The 21,176-nt window shown below is 41.9% G+C and overlaps 1 protein-coding gene across 3 annotated transcripts in view; it reads right to left on the reverse strand.

Moving 5' to 3' along the window:
• The window catches only part of LOC147117082 (ATP-dependent zinc metalloprotease YME1L1-like), a 77,099-nt gene that overhangs the window by 21,859 nt on the left and 34,064 nt on the right, over positions 1-21,176 (reverse strand). For all 3 annotated transcript variants that reach the window (XM_085987708.1, XM_085987706.1, XM_085987707.1), the window contains 5 exons: positions 12,570-12,698; positions 5,339-5,510; positions 1,700-1,801; positions 1,504-1,610; positions 1,260-1,410 (listed from right to left, as the gene is read on the reverse strand). In XM_085987708.1, coding sequence (XP_085843834.1) covers positions 1,260-1,410; positions 1,504-1,610; positions 1,700-1,801; positions 5,339-5,510; positions 12,570-12,698 — 661 coding nt within the window. The remainder of the gene's footprint in view (positions 1-1,259; positions 1,411-1,503; positions 1,611-1,699; positions 1,802-5,338; positions 5,511-12,569; positions 12,699-21,176) is intronic.

Consider the following 21,176-nt stretch of genomic DNA (forward strand, 5'->3'; position numbering starts at 1 on the left):
TAATTTAGCCCACAGTCCTAATTTAACCCTAGCTGTTTATCTTTTTTTTTTAATGTATCAAGCAGCACCTCTTATCACCAACCTCACTGAATTCCCTCACTCACCAAATTTCTGAGTTTAGTACTCTGTAGAAGCAGTACTCCACGCTACTTACCTCCGTGCGTTAGCAAAAGCCTCTTGTTTTTATACCAGCAGAAATTCCAAAGCACTGAGTCAGCCCCTGCTGACAGTAATTACCAGGTAGCCAGTTCTAGCTAGCCACCTAATTAACTGTGCAACTGCCACTAGCAGGCAGCTTGTTTACCACTATTGGCAGCTTCAGCTACCTAGGCCCAAAGCTCTGGAATTCCCTCCCTAAACAGCTCTGCACATCTACCCTTCACTCCCTCTTTAAGATGCTCCTTAAAACCTCTCTCTTTGACCAAGCTTTTGGTCATCTGTCCTAATATCTCCTTATGTGGTTCGGTGTCAAATTTTGTTTGATAATACTCCTGTGAAGCACTTTGGGATGTTTTACTACGTTAAAGGTGCTATATAAATAAACGCAATGTTGGGATTGCGGTGCTGTGGTCAGATGATCACATGGTTAGATTGGACCAATCAGCAACACTCTGGGGACTCTTGCACTCCTGCACATTTGCGCTCTACAATCACGCAACATTCTCAAGACATTTTTAATGGTAAAGACAGATTTTCTTTCAAGTATAGAAGTACATTTGGAAAGCTACAGAAATATTCAGTACACAAGATTCAAATGGTTACCAGCAAGTAAATTAAACACATGTACAAATTAATGTATTGCTGTTTTTCTCCCCTTGTCCAGCCTCTACTCACCTACATCTGTAAATCCTCTGATGCCCTTTGCCACCAATGAATAGATTCTCTGCACCCAATCGACAACTTTTCACCAGGAACATGCAGTTGCTCTACACCTCCATCTCTCAGCAGGATGATCTGCAAACCAATCCCCATCAAACCTTTTCCACCCGGACTCTAAAGACTTCATCCTGTTCTCCCAGTTTCTGTTAAATTTGCTCTGATGACTATTTCAGCAGAGCTTCTGAAATGTCTTTCGTTTTCCTCAGCTAAGGATTCTACTTTGCTACAGTCAACAGGGCCCTCGTCTCCACAACCACAAGACCCTACCAAGGATTAGATAATATCAGAGAAAGCAGAAAGGGAGAAACAATTACAAGTAATAAAAAACTTCATGGATGTATGATCAAAACTGTCTTCATAAATGCTTTGTACTGACTTACCGTTTGTCCTTTGTGTAAGAGCTTGTGCTTTTAGGAAGCCCTCTGCAAAACCAGTTTTAAATGCATCTTGATGTGCCTCGGGAATATTTTTTGTTTTGATCAAGCTGTCCAAATTCTCAACCTCCCGGCCTCGGTCTCTCAACAGAAGCCCCTACAAATAAAAAGGTAACGAAAAGTCAACTGTAGCGTAGCTATTTCCGAGAGGTGGTTATGCTTCAATAGAAAGACTAACATCTCTGCTTACCTTCATAAATGAAGGAGCCATATTTTCTGATTCAACTGCATGCTCAGATGCTACCAGTCTCCTTGCTCTCGACTTCAGAGTTTTAAAGCCACGTCTTTGCTCTCGGACTTAAAAATAAATCAACATTCCTTAATACTGTTTCACACAACTGATCATTTTAATGCAAGTATAAACAGTTAATATCTAGAATACATACTTGGCCACAGATGAAGATTGGAACAGAGAGTCTGTAGTGGCCTGGGATGCTGTTGAGAAAGCGGAGATGCACGTAGCATGTTGAAGACATTGCTTGAAAATCCTAGAAACAGAATTGATAATTTAAGCATACATATAGTGAAGAGCTAACAACACATTCAGATTAAAACCAAATATTTAGTGACCTTGTTGTTAGAAGTCAAGAGCACAGATAGTTTTACCAACTCCAATTTTTGGGGGAAACACACTTCAAAAATAAAAGATTTGTCCAATAATAATATTCTTCCACTTCTACACTTAAGTTGTAATGTCCAGTAGCAGCAAGTGCTCCATATAAACCATTTCTTGTCACAATGCAGACAGAGATTAATAGCTACTGCAGCATCTCCGTTTACTTTTTTAAAAATCTGCAAATACCCACATTAGCCCTACAACCCCATCCCCAAACCCCATGTTCCTCTGACTGGCCTTTTGTGCATGCCTTCCCATCTTCGGCCCACTATTGGAGACCGTGTCTACAGCCGCCTAGGCCCAACAATCTAGTTCTCTCCCTAGATCCCTCTACCTCTCTCCTCATTTAAGGCCCTCATTAATAACCCACCCATCCCTCCTAGCACTTCCTTTTTCAGCTCTGCAGCCTTTTTTTGATGATGCTTTTACAAAGTGCTTTGGTATGTATACCTACAATAAATGGCACTATAAAAATAAAAGTTATTGTAATGCTCAATGAGCAGCATGAAAATGTGAGGCTATTAACACACAATATTGAGAATACAAAATTGTGTAGATTTAAATTGCAGGTTCAAAAATATTGATCAAAAGTGGTGCTTTGATGGAATTCATACACAACTTTTTTTTCTAACAGATGTTTCAATTAAAAAAACAAATTCGCTGAATGACAGTTGTTGAATAACAAAAAACTCTTTCTGGTGCCTTTTCACACGCTCGAGATGACTTTTGTACAGTATACAAGCTCTTGTAAACCTCTCTTTCTGCCATTTTCTGTCTTTGTTTCCAGCATTTGCTGTTAGTGTTTCCTTTTATCCTTGCACTCTTTTCCTGCTTTTCAAAATCTACTGACAATCTATAAACCCCAGTGGCTGCGTCTTTGTGAAAGTAGTTAGCATATTGAATTTGAGCAGTAATTTTACAAAGTTGCGTCTCTGGTGAGTTTTGCCCATTAGGAACACACAACAGAAATTCAGGCTGGTGGGCCCGGCAAGATTTGCTGTCCATTAAACATAGAAGATAGGAGGAGTAGGCCATTCGGCCCCTCGAGCCTGCTCCGCCATTCAATGCGATCATGGCTGATCATCCAAATTCAGTACCCGGTCCCTGCTTTCTCCCCATACCCCTTGATCCCTTTAGCCTTAAGAAATATATCCAACTCCTTCTTGAATATATTTAATGAATTGGCCTCTACTGCCTTCTGTGGTAGAGAATTCCACAGGTTCACCACTCTCTGGGTGAAGAAATTCCTCTTCATTTCTGTCCTAAATGGCCTACCTCTTATCCTTAGACTGTGACCCCTGGTTCTGGACTCCCCGACCATCAGGAACATCCTTCCTGCATCTAGTCTGTCCAGTCCTGTCAGAATTTTATAAGTTTCAATGAGATCCCCTCTCATTCTTCTAAACTCCAGCGAGTACAAGCCCAATCGACCCAATCTCTCCTCATACGTCATTCCTGCCATCCCAGAGATCAGCCTGGTGAATCTTCACTGAACGCCGTCCATGGCAAGAACATCCTTCCTCAGATAAGGCGACCAAAACTTAGTCTTAGGATTTTCTGCCCATTAGTCTTAATGGATAGAAAACCTGTCGAGCCCACAGACCGCTGCCACAAAATTCCCAATGCAAGTTCTCAACGGATGAACCGCCATGCTAATTCATAGCGTTTACCTTTTATTATCTATTGTGTTCTGGTTAGTCCTATAAAAAGGGTGATCTCCTCCACCTCCCCCAATACCAATCTTGAACAAAGGTCCCATTCAAAATTTTAAGCTAGCTTTCTTTCGGATGCTAGCTGAACTGTTGCATATTTCCAGCAATTTGTTTTCAATTTAGATCACCAGTATATAGTTTTTTTCCCACTTTACAATAAAACAATTTACTTTTAAGAATTGGGGGACTAGGTCTTTTACAAGTGAGAAACTATGTTCACAGCACAATACGCTAAACACAAAAAACATTTAAAGTGCACGGGAGCCTTAATTATCCATGCTCAATTTTCAGTTAATTAGCAGCAGGAATCAAAGATGTCTGTTTTTGCGTCAAGCGTGCACTACTTTTGCTGGCAAGATCAGCTGGCCCTGTAGTAGCTGATCAATTGATTTTCTGGCTCTCAGCAGTCCTGCCTTCAATTGCCAGTTCTTCCATTTACCTGCAAAAGCTGCCTACAAACACTTAGGATGCCACCTACTAAAGTTACCGCTATAACCAGTATGGATCGCTGGAGTCTTGTATAAATCAGCAGCTGATCTTAGCGGACTTGCCAACTAGCAATACAGAGCCACCCTATCTAAATGCACTTCTGCGCTTGCGATGATTGCATTGAAACAAGCATGCCTTGCACTGATGATAGTTATCAGCTCTGCTGAGATTAGCCCTAGAATGGGATTGCTAGTTTTAGTGCTGAATGGGGCAGTAATGGTTGACAGCAGGGATAGCTTTTTGTCCATCTGCTGCAAGGCCAGCTGACCTTACCACGAGTAATGGAGGAAAGTGCTGCTGGAGAAAGTAGGGAGAGATAGAACAGGACATTGAATTTTACACCACAGGAACAGGCCATTCGGTCCAACAGGGCTATGCCGGTGTTACTCCATACACGAGCCTCCTCCCCCCCTTACTTCATCAGCCTATTAACATATCCTATTCTTTTCTCCCTCATGCATTTATTTAGCTTCATCTTAAATGCATTTATGCAATTCACCGCAACCACTCAGTGGTAGCAAATTGCACATTCTCACCTTCTCGGAGTAAAGATTCAGCAGTTTACAGTAATTGGGAAGAGATTCTAGTATCTCATTTATATTTTCCATTAGGATGACCCCCTCCATTATGAGGGCTAATCAAAGGTCCACTGTATTTTATTAAATGTAGTTATGATTTGCAATTGTATACAGAATGGAAACAGCATGTTTAAACTAACCACAATACTAAGAATCAGCAAGACTTTGACACTACAAAGCCATTGCTGACTTCTGAATGTTTCCCACCACCAGTTACATGCACATTGTATGAAATACATTGCCTGCCTCCATCAATGAACACCACTTGCTTAACTTTCTTTAACTAAGCCCAATCCCACACTCAATGTCAACCTACACACTCTCCAGCAGGGGTCCACTACAACAGAACGTCTGATTTTTTTAACCTCCCAGTAGTTGCACATGGACGATCAAACCTAGCTGCAGGATCTCCAAGTAGGTCAATCTCCACTCACTTTCCAGTGAACAGCAAAAGAGTGCCCTGCCCTCAAGTCTAGGCCTCAAGACTACTGGTGTGAGAAGATGAAAGGTGGCTCTACAGTGAGGTGTCCTGCATTTAATTGGGTAAAGTGAATTTTGACAGTGACAAGTGGAAAGTTGCTCCATTAACCAGAATGCATTCCTTGCTGAGCCGAAAGAAGGGTTACTTACCATGTTTATTTTCAAAGAAGGACTGTGATGAAACATGGGACATTTGCCATTGCGACAGCTCGTCAGGGTTTGCGTCACCTGGAGACAAACATGGGAGTAATCTGCCTACCAATTCATCTAGCTGGCTGGTTTTCAAATCAGACAGTCCAAATTCCCTTAAGTTAAGCGCAGGCTGAAAAAAAAATTCAAAATAATGGAAAAGTAGTACCTTTGTTTAACTGATGTATTTTATATTGCTTAATAAATGTGCACATTTTGTTAGACCAACGTCACTGTTAAAACTGCCGCAAAATGTTCTGTTTTAACCCATTCCTGCTTAGGATTGATCAATTTCCAAAACCATACATCATTTCAAATGTTACACAGATTGACTTAGTAACAAACAAAAATAATTCTATAACTTCAGCTTTAACAATTCTATAACTTCAGCTTTAACTATGTTGAGATTTGATTGCAGAAGAGCTGAGCCCAGACCCAAGAAACCAATGGGGAGGGGTGAAAAGAGAATACATTTGTGGGACTGGGTTAAAGGTTTACTGTAAATAGCAACTTTAAGGTTACATCTTACTGATGTACTACAGGAAACTTTGTGCTATCCGGCACCGACGGGACCGAGCTGCTGCCGTTCCCTCAAAACTGCCGGACACTCCAGAGCTAATGTTGAAACCTCCGTATGAATCAACAAACCCTGTTGCTTAGCAACAGCCTCTAAACAGTCGGCAAGCGTCTCTAGCTGAAGCTGTTGCTTAGCTACAGACCTTGCAGAGCTTGGCTGTTCAAAAAAAAAAGCAAAGAAAAGAAACGAAAAGAATAAAAAACGGCTCCTGATTTTTGCCGGTGGCTCGAGCTTGCCGGACGGTTCGCCTCCAGATAACACAGTTTCCTGTAAATAGAAAAAGGAGGCCACATACACCTTGGAAAGTAAGTGTCTCAATGGGGTAAAGGAATAGAGGGATCTGAGGGATACAAATACACAAAATCACAAAGTAGCAACACAGGTTAATACGGTTAAAAAAGCAAAAGGCACTGGGATTCATTTCTAAAGGAGAAAAAATTGAAAAGCAGAAGTTACGTTAAACTTGTATAGAACCTTGGTTAGACCACAGTTGGAAGTACCATGAACAGGATATAGAGGCACTGGAGAAGGTACAAAAAAATTTACTGGAATACCAGAACCGAGGTTATACCAATCAGGAAAGACTGAACAGGGTGGGGTTCTTTTAGATTATGAAAGGGTTTGATAGGTAGACGTGGAGAAGATGTTTCCATTTGCAGTGGAGACCAGAACTAGGGGCCATAAATATAAAAGTCACTAATAAATCCAATAGGGAATTCAGGAGAAACTTCTTTAACCAGGGAGTGGTTAGAATGTGGAACTCGCTACCACAAGGAGTAGTTGAGGCAACTAGGATAGATGCATTTAAGGGGAGGCTAGATAAGCACATGAGGGAGAAAGGAATAAAACAACATGTTGACATGGGAGGAGGCTCAAGTGGAGCATAATACCAGCATGGACCCGTTGAGCCAAATGGGTTGTTTCTGTGCTGTAAATACTAGGTAAACTATTTAGATATTTGCATCCAACCCAAGTTCCTGAGTTTAGCTGGAAAGTACCAAGCACATCTTAAGAACTCTCCACTTGGAAAGAGAAGTGAGAATATAGAGGAATGTGGTGAAGTCAAGTCACTGAAGATACTCTCATGCACATCCTAGCAAATGGGTTACAGAAAAGCATCAGCAAAAAAACAGGAAATAGCGAAGTTTTTATTTTTGAGGGGGAGAAGAGGAAAAAAGAATAAAGTGCAACAGGGTACAAATACACCAAAGGCCATTTACCTCTACTTTATGAAATACAGGCTACAAGACATCAGAAAGCCACTAAGATACCATGGTTTATTTGTACCCTGTTCAATATTTTGAAGTTCTCTCTTTAGGTTGTTTCTCACCTTAACACCCCACAAAAAATACCTTCTATTCTTAAGTCTTCGCTAAGGTTATGACATTCTTCAATGTCAGTGTGAATGGCAAGGTAGTAAAGCAGTTTATTTCTCATTAAACATATGAAATGGGGGGGGGGGGGGGGCTACAGCACTTTATCAGTTGTTGTTCCTTGATGCATTGTACAGTTCTGGGAAACCTTTGACACCTATTTGCAAAGAACCAAAACAATGTAACAGACTGGCTATTTAAAGGGCAACAAAAACCATTTAGGACTTGCTATTACTCATCTTTACGAGGCTCGAGGGGCCGAATGGCCTACTCCTGCTCCTATTTCTTATGATTGTAACAAAACTCTTTTTTGTTACAATCAACTGTAAAACCTGTTGACATTTAGAGTTCTTCCCACACGAGGCCCAAACTTCACATATGAAATTAGACAGACAATGATCATTAGCAAGCTATTGGAGGGCTCCACAGAAAAGCCCAATCCTGTTCTTGTCCAACATTCATATATATACACTTTCGAGCTGAGCTCCTGGAAAGTAATCAGCAGCAGGAATCGAGAGAGAGAAAAAGAGAGCGAGAGCATAAGAAATAGGAGCAGGAGTAGGCCATTCGGCCCCTCGAGCCTGCTACGCCAGTCAATAAAATCATGGCTGATCTGATCTTGGCCTCAACTCTACTTTTCTGCCTGTTCCCCATAACCCTTGACTCCACTGTAGCTCAAATATCTGTCTACTCAGCCTTAAATATATTCAATGACTCAGCCTCCACAGCTCTCTAGGGTAGAGAATTCCAAAGATTCACGACCCTCAAAAGAAATTCCTCATCTCGGTCTTAAATGGGCGACTCCTTATTCTGAAACTATGCCCCCCAGTTCTAGTTTTCCCCACGAGGGGAAACTTCCTCTCAGCATCTACACTGTCAAGCCTCCTCAGAATCTTATATGTTTCAATAAGATCACCTCTCATTCTTCTAAACTCCAATGAGTATAGGCCCAACCTGCTCAACCTTTCCTCATAAGACAACCTTTTCATCTCAGGAATCAACCTAGTGAACCTTCACTGAACACCCTCCAATGCAAATAGATCCCTCCTTAAATAAGGTGACCAAAACTGTACACAGTACTCCAGGTGTGGTCTCACCAATGTCCTGTACAGTTGCAGCAAGACTTCCCTACTTTTATACTCCATCCCCCTAGCAATAAAGGTCAAAATTCCATTTGCCTTCCTAATTACTTGCTGTACCTGCATGCTAACTTTTTGTGTTTCATGTACAAGGACACCCAGATCCCTCTGCACCACAGCATTCTGTAGTCTCTCCATTTAAATAATATTTTGCTTTTCTATTCTTCCTACCAAAGTGGATAACCTCACATTTTCCCACATTATACGCCATCTGCCAAATTTTTGCCCACTCACTTAACCTATCTACATCCCTTTGCAGACTCTTTGTATCCTCCTCACAGCTTGCTTGCCAATCTATCTATTTATCGTCAGCCAATCTGGCTACAGTACACTCGATCCCTTCATCCAAGTCATTAATATAGATTGTAAATAGTTGAGGCCCCAGTACTGATCCCTGTGGCACCCCACTAGTTACAGTTTGCCAACCTGAAAATTACCCATTTATCCCGACTCTCTGTTTTCTGTTAGTTAACCGATCCTCTATCCATGCTAATATATTACCCCCAACATCATGAGCTCTTATCTTGTGCAGTAACCTTTTATGTGGCACCTTATCGAACGCCTTTTGGAAATCTAAATACACTACTTCAACTGGTTCCCCTTTATCCACCCTGCTCGTTACATCCTCAAAGAACTCCAAAAAAAAGTCAAAAATGATTTCCCTTTCATAAAACCATGTTGACTCTGCTTGATTGTATTATGATTTTCAAAACGACCTGCTACTATGTCCTTAATAATGTATTCCAGCATTTTCCCCAATGACAGATGTTAGGCTAACTGGCCTATAGTTTCCTGCTTTCTGTCTCCCTCCTTTCTTGAATAGGAGCTTTACATTTGCGGTTTTCCAATCCGCTGGGATCTTTCCAGGGTCTAGAGAATTTTGGAAGATTACAACCAATGCATCCACTATCTCTGCAGCCACTTCTTTTAAGACCCGAGGATGCAGGCCATCAGGTCCAGGGGACTTGTCAGCCTTTAGTCCCATTAGTTGGCCTAGTAATTTTTCCTCTAGTGATGGGAGGGAGGAACTTAAGGGAGGGAGAACTTAAGTTCCTCCCTCCCTTTTGCCCCTTGATTTTCCACTATTATTGGGATGCCTTTAATGTCTTCTACTATGAAGACAAATATAAAATATTTGTTCAAAGTCTCTGCCATTTCCTTGTTTCCTCATTAATTCCCCAGTCTCATCCTCTAAGGGACCAACATTTACATTAGCTACTGGAAAACTGCTAATGTAACACCCTTATTTAAAAAGGGCAGTAGACAGAAGGCTGGAAACTATAGACCGGTTAGCCTAACATCTGTGGTAGGTAAAATTTTGGAGTCCGTTATTAAGGAGACAGTAACAGGACATTTGGATAATCATAATTTAATAGGACAAAGTCAGCATGGTTTTATGAAGGGGAAGTCATGTTTGACAAATTTGCTGGAGTTCTTTGAGGAAGTAACATATAGGGTGGATAAAGGGGAACCAGTGGACGTAGTGTATTTAGACTTCCAAAAGGCATTTGACAAGGTGCCACACAAAAGATTATTGCTTAAGATAAAAAATCACAGGATTGGGGGTAATATTCTGGCATGGATAGAGGATTGGCTATCTAACAGAAGGCAGAGAGTTGGGATAAATGGGTCATTCTCAGACTGGCAATCAGTAACTAGTGGTGTTCCGCAGGGGTCAGTGCTGGGTCCCCAACTCTTTACAATCTATATTAACGATTTGGAGGAGGGGACCGAGTGTAACATATCAAAGTTTGCAGATGATACTAAGATGGGAGGGAAAGTAGTGAGTGAGGAGGACATAAAAAACCTGCAAGGGGACATAGACAGGCTAAGTAAGTGGGCAGAGATTTGGCAGATGGAATACAATACTGGAAAGTGTGAGGTTATGCACTTTGGCAGGAAAAATCATAGAGCAAGTTATTATCTTAATGGCAAGAAACTGGAAAGTACTGAAGTACAAGAGGGATCTGGGGGGTCCTGGTGCACGAAACTCAAAAAGGTTAGTATGCAGGTGCAGCACGTGATTAAGACGGCCAATGGAATGTTGGCTTTCATTGCTAGGGGGATAGAATATAAAAATAGGGAGGTACTGCTTCAGTTGTACAAGGTATTGGTGAGACCGCACCTGGAATACTGCATACAGTTTTGGTGTCCATACTTAAGAAAAGACATACTTGCTCTCGAGTCAGTACAAAGAAGGTTCACTCGGTTAATCCCGGGGATGAGGGGATGGACATATGAGGAGAGGTTGAGTAGATTGGGACTCTACTCATTGGAGTTCAGAAGAATGAGAGGCGATCTTATTGAAACATATAAGATTGTGAAGGGGTTGGATCGGGTGGATGCGGGGAGGATGTTCCCGATGATGGGTGAAACTAGAACTAGGGGGCATAGTCTTAGAATAAGGGGCTGCTCTTTCAAAACCGAGATGAGGAGGAACTACTTCAATCAGAGGGTGGTAGGTCCATGGAATATGCTGCCCCAAAAAGCTGTAGAAGCTACATCATTACATAAATTTAAAACAGAAATAGACAGTTTCCTAGAAGTCAAGGGAATTAAGGGTTACGGGGAGCGGGCAGGAATTTGGACATGAGTCTAGGTTCGGATCGGACATGGCCCTGTGGGTAGCGGAGCGGGCCCAGGGGCCGTGTAGCCTGATCGTGCTCCTATTTCATGTGTCTAATTCTGTTAGATTCAGGAGATGGTTCTGTGATAGTAGATTGGCAGTTAGGATCAGCCATGATCTTATTGAATGGCGGAGCAGGCTCGAGGGGCCGATTGGCCTACTCCTGCTCCTGTTTCTTATGTTCTTATGTTCCCTTTTATATACTTGTAGAAGCTCTGTCTATTTTTATATTTCTTGCTAGTTTACTCTCAATCTATTTTCTCACTATTATTTTTGTAATCAGCCTTTGCAAGTTTCTAAAACTTTTCCAATCTTCGGGCCTACCACTAATCTTCGCAACATTGGATGCCTTTTCATTCAATTTGACACCCTCCTTAACTTCCTTAGTTAGCCACGGATGGTTCATCCTTCTCATAGAGTCTTTGTTTCTCACTGGAATATATCTTTGTTGAGAGTTATCAAATATCTCCTTAAAAATCTGCCACTGCTTATCTACCATCTTACCTTTCAATCTATTTTCCCAGTCCACTTTAGTCAACTCTGTCTTCATACCTTTGTAATTGCCTTTATTCAAGTGTAAGACACTAGTTTCAGACCCAAGTTTCTCACCCTCAAACTGAATGTGAAATTCTCTCATGTTATGATCACTCTTCCCTAGAGAATCCTTTACTATGAGATCATTAATTAATCCTGTCTCATTACAGATTACCAGATCTAAAATAGCCTGTTCCCTGGTTGGTTCCACAACATATTGTTCTAAGAAACTGTCCTGAATACACTATGAACTCGTCCTCAAGGCTACCTTTGATGTGATTTGATTTGTCCAATCTATAAGAAAAGTAAAATCGCCCACGATTATTGCAGTACTTTTCTTACAAGCCCCCATTATTTCTTGATTTATACTCTGTCCCAGTGTAGCTACTGTTAGGGGGCCTATAGACTACTCCCACCAGTGACTTCTTTCCCTTATTATTTCTTATCCCCACCCAAACTGATTCTACATCAAGATCTTCCGAGCCAAGATAATTTCTCACTACTGTACTGATCTCATCCTTTATTAACAGATCTACCCCACCTACTTTTCCTTTCTGCCTATCCTTCCGAAACGTCAAATACCCCTGAATATTCAGTTCCCAACCTTGGTCACCTTGCAACCATATCTCTGTAATGGCCATCGGATCATATCCATTTATTTCTATTTGTGCCATCAATTCATCTATCTTGTTCCTAATGCTGCGTGCATTCAGATAAAGAGCCTTTAATTTTGTCTTTTTACCATTTTTCCCTATTCTGACCCTATTTGCTGGCGCACTATTATGCTTGTACGCTCTGTCCCTTCCTGTCACACTCTGGTTATCATTACCCCTATCGCTACCCTGCATGATTACCTTGTCCTTTCTCTTTAACTTTCTAAGTTTCCCCTCACCTGAACCCTCCCAACTGTTTAAAGCGAGAGAGAGAAAGAGAGAGAGATTACCTCATTAACTTGATCACGTTCTTGGGGTGCTTCTCGTTGCAGACACTGTATAGATGCAGAACTGACTGCGCTTGCCGAGCTTTTAAGCGAATGGAAGGTGCTGATCAGCTGACTTAGAGGGACAGTTACCTACAAAATTCATACAATAAGGATTGGGTTATATTTGGCCTTTTAAATAGCTTTCATTTTTCTCAAAGTTAGGTTAAAAAAATTAAAGCAGCAAATCATGCATGATAATGTAAAGATTGAGGTTTACCGATTAAGGAATGAACAACTAGTTTTACTTCAAGACATAATTTAGTACGGATTTCAATAATGTGATCATATTACTGCTCCATATACTCTACAGATATCAATTCAGACTGTTGTAAACAAATAGTATTTGCCATTAGAAACGTAAATTTTCAGAATGCAGAGGGAAAACATGTTCAAGTATCAGCACATCTGCTTCAGACACAAGCCTACCAGCTAGAGTCAGCCTCACAGCAGACTGGTAATTTTTCCAAACTTGAACATCTACAACATCAAAAAAGACTTGCATTTATATAGCGCCTTTCACAATTTCAGGACGTCCCAAAGTGCTTTACAGCCAATTAAGTACTTTTGATGGAGTCACTTTTGTAATGTAGGAAGTCAAAGTTGTAATGTAGGAATTCAAACCATCAAAGTGGAGGAGTTCCTGGTATCTGCTGTCTATCAAATGTGTACTTGAGAGTTTCTAATGATCAACTAATGACTCCCACCCAGGGGGCGGTAAACAGGATGTATTAAAACTGCATTGTGCAGTTTTTATAAAATCTGCTATTCATGTATAGCAAATAAGTTGCACATAGCTTGGTCAATTTTCAAGGGAAAACTTAAATGTTACTGCCTAATCAAAACCACTGAGCAGCATACCAAGTGATTCTGTGAAGATAGGCACAGGTAGACATCGTGTCCTTTTGATCAAAGTGACAGCATGAATACAAGGTGATTTTAAACACCACACTGAACAAGATTAAGCAAACTGTTCTTGCAGCAAGATGATTAAGGGCTGTGGTGCTTGTGGATAAACATTTTTCGATCAGTTCGATGTCTGAAATGCTCATCATCTCCAAAATGAGCTGCTGAGGCACCTATACAAACAGACTTTGTTTGCTTGGTATGCAGTGCACACACTGACTCTGTAGGAATACCAAGAGATGAAGGAGAGAATCTAAAACAATGACTCCCTCCCACAAAAAATACATCATTTATAATATGAAAAATCCAATGACTGCACGCATTTCCTGCCATTTTTTTCTTTTACAAATTCCTATCTCCACCATTTATAATGAAACTGCCTCTGCAAACTTGTGCTGTAATTACACCCTCAAGCCATTGGCAGAAGTAAGTTATTACAATGATGAGTTTACATGAGATTTCATTATAAATATGGACACAGGATTTATAATTACAACATATAACACCCTGATCCAATTCTCCCCTAGGCTCTAAACCAGCTTCATCTGAAAACTACACTTGATCTTGACTCTCCATGTGCAACACCACGGAGAATCAACTAGTAAATAAATTTAAAAATCTTACTTCCATACACACTTCCTGTGTCAACTTTTTCTATTGTAAATTCCTCTGTCCAAAATGGAAACTGATGTAAACTTGTCACACGGTAATTACTCTGTTGCCAATGGCAGCACTGTAGTGCCCTAGTTTTACTTCTCCCAGGTTCCCACCCTGCACTGCTGAGAAACTCCTATGCTCCAACCAACTTTACTTTCCTAGTCCCCAAAATGGCACAAGTTGTCCCCGTATCAACTACAGCAGATTGTATGATTTTCAAATGGGGACTGAATTATATCCATGTACCTTGGTACAATTATTCCCCCCCCCCTCACTGCCCACTGAACCCCACTTGATCTTAAATTCATGTGCACTGCTACTGGTACTTCAATATTTTTCCACATTTCCGGTTCAACCAAATTTGTTTGAATTCCAAAGAGAAAATAAATCCCTTTTCCAGTCAGCCTTAATACATCACCACCCTCCTTTTCACACAAGTTATTAATCCCTCCTTCCCTTTTCAAAAAAAAAAGAGAGACTTTACTGCTTCCAAGGATTTCCCTGGAAGACCAGAAATCTTTTGGTAATACAAAATAGTTATTTTCCATTAGACAACTGGAAATAAAACCCCAGTAATCTTGCAGCAATTATAACAATGTAATCTTTAGCAGAGGACATTACATCAATGGAATTAAGTATCCCGAGCAAAAATTTAGCTTCCACATGACAACAGAAAATACTTCGATTTTTTTCCCTCGTTTCTCCCCAATTCCTCTCGCAAAGTAGTTTTGGATACAGTGCACAGGCCCTTGTGGTACCTTGCCATTCTTCATGTTTGAACCTAGACAGTGAATGTTGGAAGGTTACTTGACCATGACAAGAGTACATCATAGCAAAATCTTCAAATGAGGTCCACACACAGACTTCCTAGCAAGCAATTATACAAAACAACTTGTATTTATATAGCGCCTTTAACGTAGTAAAACGTCCCAAGGCGCTTCACAGGAGTATTAAAAGACCAAAAATTTGACATTGAGCCACATAAGGAGAAATTAGGGCAGGTGACCAAAAGCTTGGTCAAAGAGGTAGGTTTTAAGGAGCGTCTTGAAAGAGGAAAGAGAGGTAGAGAGGCGGAGAGGTTTAGGTAGGGAATTCCAGAGCTTAGGTACAGCCACAAATGGTTGAACGACTAAAATTGGGGATGCTCAAGCGGGCAGAATCAGAGGAGCACAGATATCTCAGGGGGTTGTGGGGCTGAAGGAGATTACAGAGATAGGGAGGGGCGAGGCCATGGAGGGATTTGAAAACAAGGATGAGAATTGTGAAATTGAGGCATTGCTCAACGGGGAGCCAATGTAGGTCAGTGAGCACACAGGGGTGATGGGTGAATGGGACTTGGTGCAAGTTAGGACATGGGCAGCTGAGTTTTGGATGACCTCAAGTTTGTGTAGGGTAGAATGTGGGAGGCCAGCCATGAGTGCGTTGGAATAGTCAAGTCTAGAGGTAACAAAAGCATGGATGAGGGTTTCAGCAGCGGATGAGCTGAGGCAAGGGCGATGTTACGGAGGTGGATATAAGCGGTCTTAGTTATGCTGCAGATGTGTGGTCGGAAGTTCATTTCAGGGTCAAATATGACACCAAGGTTGAGAACAGTGTGGTTCAGCCTCAGACATGTGTTAGGGAGAGGGATGGGATCAGTGGCTAGGGAACGGAGTTTGTGGTGGGGACCGAAGACAATGGCTTCGGTCTTCCCAATATTTAATTGGAGAAAATTTCTGCTCATTCAGAACTGGATGTCGGACAAGCAATCTGACAATTTAGAGACCGTGGAGGAATCGCGAGAAGAGGTAGTGAGAGCGTACATGTGGAAACGGACTGTGTTTTCGGATGATGTCGCCAAAGGGCGACATGTAGATGAGATGATATAGGAGGGGGCCAAAGATAGATCCTTGGGGGACACCAGAGGTAACGATGATGGAGCGGGAAGAGAAGCCATTGCAGGTGATTCTCTGGCTACGATTAGATAGATAAGAATGGAACCAGGCGAGTGCAGTCCCACCAAGCTGGATGACGGTGGAGCGGCAAAATACTGCGGATGCTGGAAATACTCAGCAGGTCAGGCAGCGTCTGTGGAGCGAAAAGCAGAGTTAACGTTTCAGGTCGATGACCTTTCGTCAGAACTGGAAAAAGTTAGAGATGTAACAGATTTTAAGTAAGTACAGGAGCAGGGAAAGTAGTGAGGGGAGAAAAGAACAAAAGGGAAGAAGGTCTGTGATAGCAAACATGATTTCCTAGCAAGTAACACTGGACAACAAGTAGAAGAGGGAACCCTGACAAATTTCCCAGCAACAAAAGTCCAGCAGTGCCGAGATCAATTGTAGCTAATTCAATAGAATGAGTATTAAACCTCAAAGCTTCTAGTCTGCATGGTTCAGTTACAAAGCATCTTTACCTGTTGAGTCACTGAGGTGGCTCAGACTTTTTTTGTATTCTGTATATTTTCAAAGTTGAAACGGTTTGTGGCATTTAGTCAAAAATTCATGTCAGGGTTCAGACGACAATACAACACTTGGAACTCAGTTTATAACATCGCAATTCTTTAGATTTTCATGCAATTACTCCCACTTTTTATTTATCTACTCTTGCTTAAAGAGTGAGAGAACTAAAGAAACCAATGACCTATGGCGAAAGGAGAATAAATTTATGGAACCAGGGATGCATTTAAGTATCCCTACATTTCATAAAATGTTATCAAACTGAGTGCCATATACTTATTTTATGTATTCCATTCTAAGCTTTCAACATGTAATGCTACCAAAAGGAATTACATTTATTAGATACACAAGTACACATTTTAAAAGGGTCACCCCCACCAACCCCCCTGCCCCCTTCATTTAGTGTTTAAGAGAAAACACAAGTCCAGATCACCCTCAATGAACTACGCTTCATCACAATAAAATCAAGAAAACTAACTGACATAAAAACACGTCAAAAGTGATTGACTGAAATCATGCGAGAAATTGTCACTGCTGCCTGTAAACAGAGTGATGTAATTTGAACAGATTACTGCCTGATGTCACAAGGCTCTGAAGCCTGGGCAAACAGGGCAAAAGCATTTTCCACTCAAAAGACCTCAAATAAGGATTGCATTATTCAAGGCAATTGTTAAACTCAGGTCACAGAAGTTCCAACACATGTACACTTTGATTTCAAATTCAGGATGAACCTGGACTTCTGTAACTTGAACCAACTAAAGTTGCTTATTGCTACAGTTGTGATAAGAGTCAATATTTAATTGGAACCTCATGATTAAATCTTTGTTAAACCGTGAAGCAATAGCTAGAACAAATAGGGTGCAAGAGTGTATTTATAGGACAATTCACTACAAGCATACTATTTTTGTCCTTGTACAAAAGACAGTGGGGGTGATTTTCATTCAGAAGTCGGGAAGGAGGCGGGACTACAACTTTTCAGGGTTGTAGTCCCGCCTCCATCGAGATGCGGCCAATCCACGCGATTTTAACTTGATTGACCTTGTTGAGCCCGCCCAGCGGGCTCAGCAGGCCAATTAAGGGTCACCCGGCAACAGGTGACGTCACAGACTGAAATTTCATCTGTCAAGACGTTTTGACAGATGAAATATTAGTGTTTCACAGCTATTTGAAGCTGTCAAACACTGACAGTCTTACTTCTAACCGGAGTCCTTCTACACAGACTCAGTTAGAAATCTCACCGGCACAGAAAGCTGCAGGCTGTCACTTTTGACAGTTCACAGCCATTCTGCTTTCTGTGCCGGTTAGATGATGGACTCCTGAAACCTAGAGGAAGGAAGGCTGAAAAGGTAAGTGCAGGTAATTTAAACTTCTTTACACACTTTAGACACACCAAACACACTTACCTTTGCACTCATGCACCCATCACTCACTTGAACACCTACATCTCGACCCCTCCAAGTCTTGCAACCCGACAGCCCGACTCCTCTAACTTGGCGTGGTTTGGAGCCGTCGGGAATCCCACAGTTCAAGCTTTAAAATAGGGATTAGGCTAAAAACTGCCTGTTGGCACTAATCCCTTCCCGCCTCAGGTAGGCGGGTCCCAGTGCGGGGCGGGTACCCGCCTCCTTTGAAACTTACATGGAGGCGGATTGGGGGCGGGATGGTGTCAGGACCCCCGAATTCGGGACTTTAACCCCCTGCACGCCTCCAATCCCGACTCCACGGGTCAATGAAAATCGAATATGAGAATAAGCTTGCAGGGAACATAAAAACTGACTGTAAAAGCTTTATAGATATGTGAAGAGAAAAAGATTGGTGAAGTCAAGCGTAGGTCCCTTGCAGTCAGAATCAGGGGAATTTATAATGGGGATCAAAGAAATGGCAGACCAATTAAATACATATTTTGGTTCTGTCTTCACAAAGGAGGACACAAGTAACCTCCTGGAGATGTCAGGGAACATAGGGTCTGATGAAAGGAAGGAACTGAAAGAAATCAGTATTTGTAGGGAAATGGTGTTAGGGAAATTGATGGGATTGAAGGCCGATAAATCCCCAGGGCCTGATAATCTACATCCTAGGGTACTTAAGGAAATGGCCCTAGAAATAGTTGATGCTTTGCTGATCATCTTCCAACATTTAATGGAATCTGGAACAGTACCCATGGATTGGAGGGTAGCTAATGTTACCCCAATATTCAAAAAAGGTGGTAGAGAGAAAACGGGGAATTACAGACCGGTAAGCCTGACATCAGTAGTGGGGAACATGCTAGAGTCCATTATAAAAGGTGCAATAGCAGAGCACTTGGAAAACAGTGACAGGATCGGACAAAGTCAACATGGAAAGGTAAATCGTGCTTGACTAATCTACTGGAATTTTTTGAGGATGTAACTGGTAAAATAGATAAGGGAGAACCAGTGGATGTGGTGTATTTGGACTTTCAGAAGGCTTTTGATAAGGTCCCACATAAGAGATTAGCGTGTAAAGTTAAGGCACATGGGATTGGGGGCAAGGTATTGACTTGGATAGAGAACTGGTTGGCAGACAGAAAGCAAAGAGTTGGAATAAACGGGTCTTTTTCCCAGTGGCAGGCAGTGACTAGTGGGGTACCGCAGGGATCGGTCCTTGGACCCCAGCTATTCACAATATATATTAATGATCTAGACAAGGGAACTAGATGTAATATCTCCAAATTTGCAGCTAACACAAAGCTGGGTGGGCGTGTGTGCTGTGAGGAGGATGCCGCGAAACTCCAGGATGATTTGGACAGGTTGGGTGATTGGGCAGAAGCATGGCAGATGCAATATAATGTGGATAAATGTGAGGTTATCCACTTTGGTGGCAAAAACAGGAAGGCAGATTATTATCTGAATGGCAATAGATTGGGAGAAGGGGAAGTGCAACAAGACCTGGGTGTCCTTGTGCACCAGTCGCTGAAGGCAAGCATGCAGGTGCAGCAGGCGGTTAAAAAGGCAAATGGTATGTTGGCCTTCGCAGCGAGAGGGTTTGAGTACAGGAACAAGGCTGTCTTGCTGCAGTTGTACAGGGCCTTGGTGAGACCACATCTTGAGTATTGTGTCCAGTTTTGGTCGCCTTATCTGAGGAAGGATGTTCTTGCCATGGAAGGAGTTCAGCGAAGATTCACCAGGCTGATACCTGGGATGGCAGGAATGACGTATGAGGAGAGATTGGGTCGATTGGGCTTATACTCGCTGGAGTTTAGAAGAATGAGAGGGGATCTCATTGAAACTTATAAAATTCTGACAGGACTGGACAGACTAGATGCAGGAAGGATGTTCCCAATGGTCGGGGAGTCCAGAACCAGGGGGTCACAGTCTAAGGATAAGGGGTAAGCTATTTAGGACAGAAATAAGGAATTATTTCTTCACCCAGAGAGTGGTGAACTTGTGGAATTCTCTACCACAGAAGGCAGTAGAGGCCAATTCATTAAATATATTCAAGAAGGAGTTGGATATATTTCTTAAGGCTAAAGGGATCAAGGGGTATGGGGAGAAAGCAGGGACAGGGTACTGAATTTGGATGATCAGCCATGATCGCATTGAATGGTGGAGCAGGCTCGAGGGGCCGAATGGCCGCCTCCTGCTCCTATCTTCTATGTTTCTATGACCCCAGTGTGTCCAGTTTTGGTCTCCTCACATGGTGGGTGATATTGAGGCTTTGGGAAGGCTGCAGAGGAGACACACAAGTTTAATTCCCAGTTTGAAGCATCTTAGTTACTAAGATAGGCTCAAAGAGCTGGGGCTCTACATTTTAGAGAAGCATAGATTATGGGGTTATTTGATCGAGGTTTATAAGATAGTGAAGGAAATAGATTGTGTTTCTGTAGACAGTTTGTTTCAACTAAATAGATTAGGGAGGACCAGGGGCCACAATCTCCAGTTATGTAAGCCAGAATTAGGTTGTATGTTAGGAGGTGGTTCTTTTCCCAGAGAATAGTGGAACAAGTTGTCGGCTCATGCAGTGAACGATGATTCGCTGAATTTCGTCAAGCGAGAGCTAGACCCATTTCTGGCTGGGATGGAGATTACCTTGCACAAACGTTACGCACTGTATAACATTAGTTGTGGCCAGAGTGGTGTTCTGGACTAGTTTCGATCACCTAAAGGGGTCGGAGAGGAATTTTCCAGATTTTTTTCTCCTAATTGGCGTGGGTTTTTAATCTGTTTCTTCGCCTCTCCCAGGAGATCACATTGTTTTCAAGGAGGGTGGGGCGAGTGTATATATGGTGATGCAGAAAGCATAGCAGTTGTGTGGGACTGGCTGGATGAGTGGACCAAGGGGTCTTTTCCTGCCCGACATTGTTCGTATGACAAAAGATCATATCAAAAACTGCCCGAATGAAGCTTCAAAACAGACATATTGAAAGGATGCAGCAGAAAATTGGAGCTTACAATTCTCAAATTTGACAGCCAGATTTAGGAGGAGCAGAATACAATCAAACAAATTAATCTAGTTTCACAAAAAATTCTGAAATCAATGGCCTGGATTTTGCAGTTGTAATTATGAAGCAGCTGTCAGCGTTCGCCATCATTACGCTGCAAAACTGACAGCAACT

Source organism: Somniosus microcephalus, chromosome 5 (genome assembly GCF_052327205.1).
Source record: "Somniosus microcephalus isolate GS21.2 chromosome 5, FLI_Smic_1.0, whole genome shotgun sequence".
Classification (NCBI taxonomy): Eukaryota; Metazoa; Chordata; class Chondrichthyes; order Squaliformes; family Somniosidae; genus Somniosus; species Somniosus microcephalus.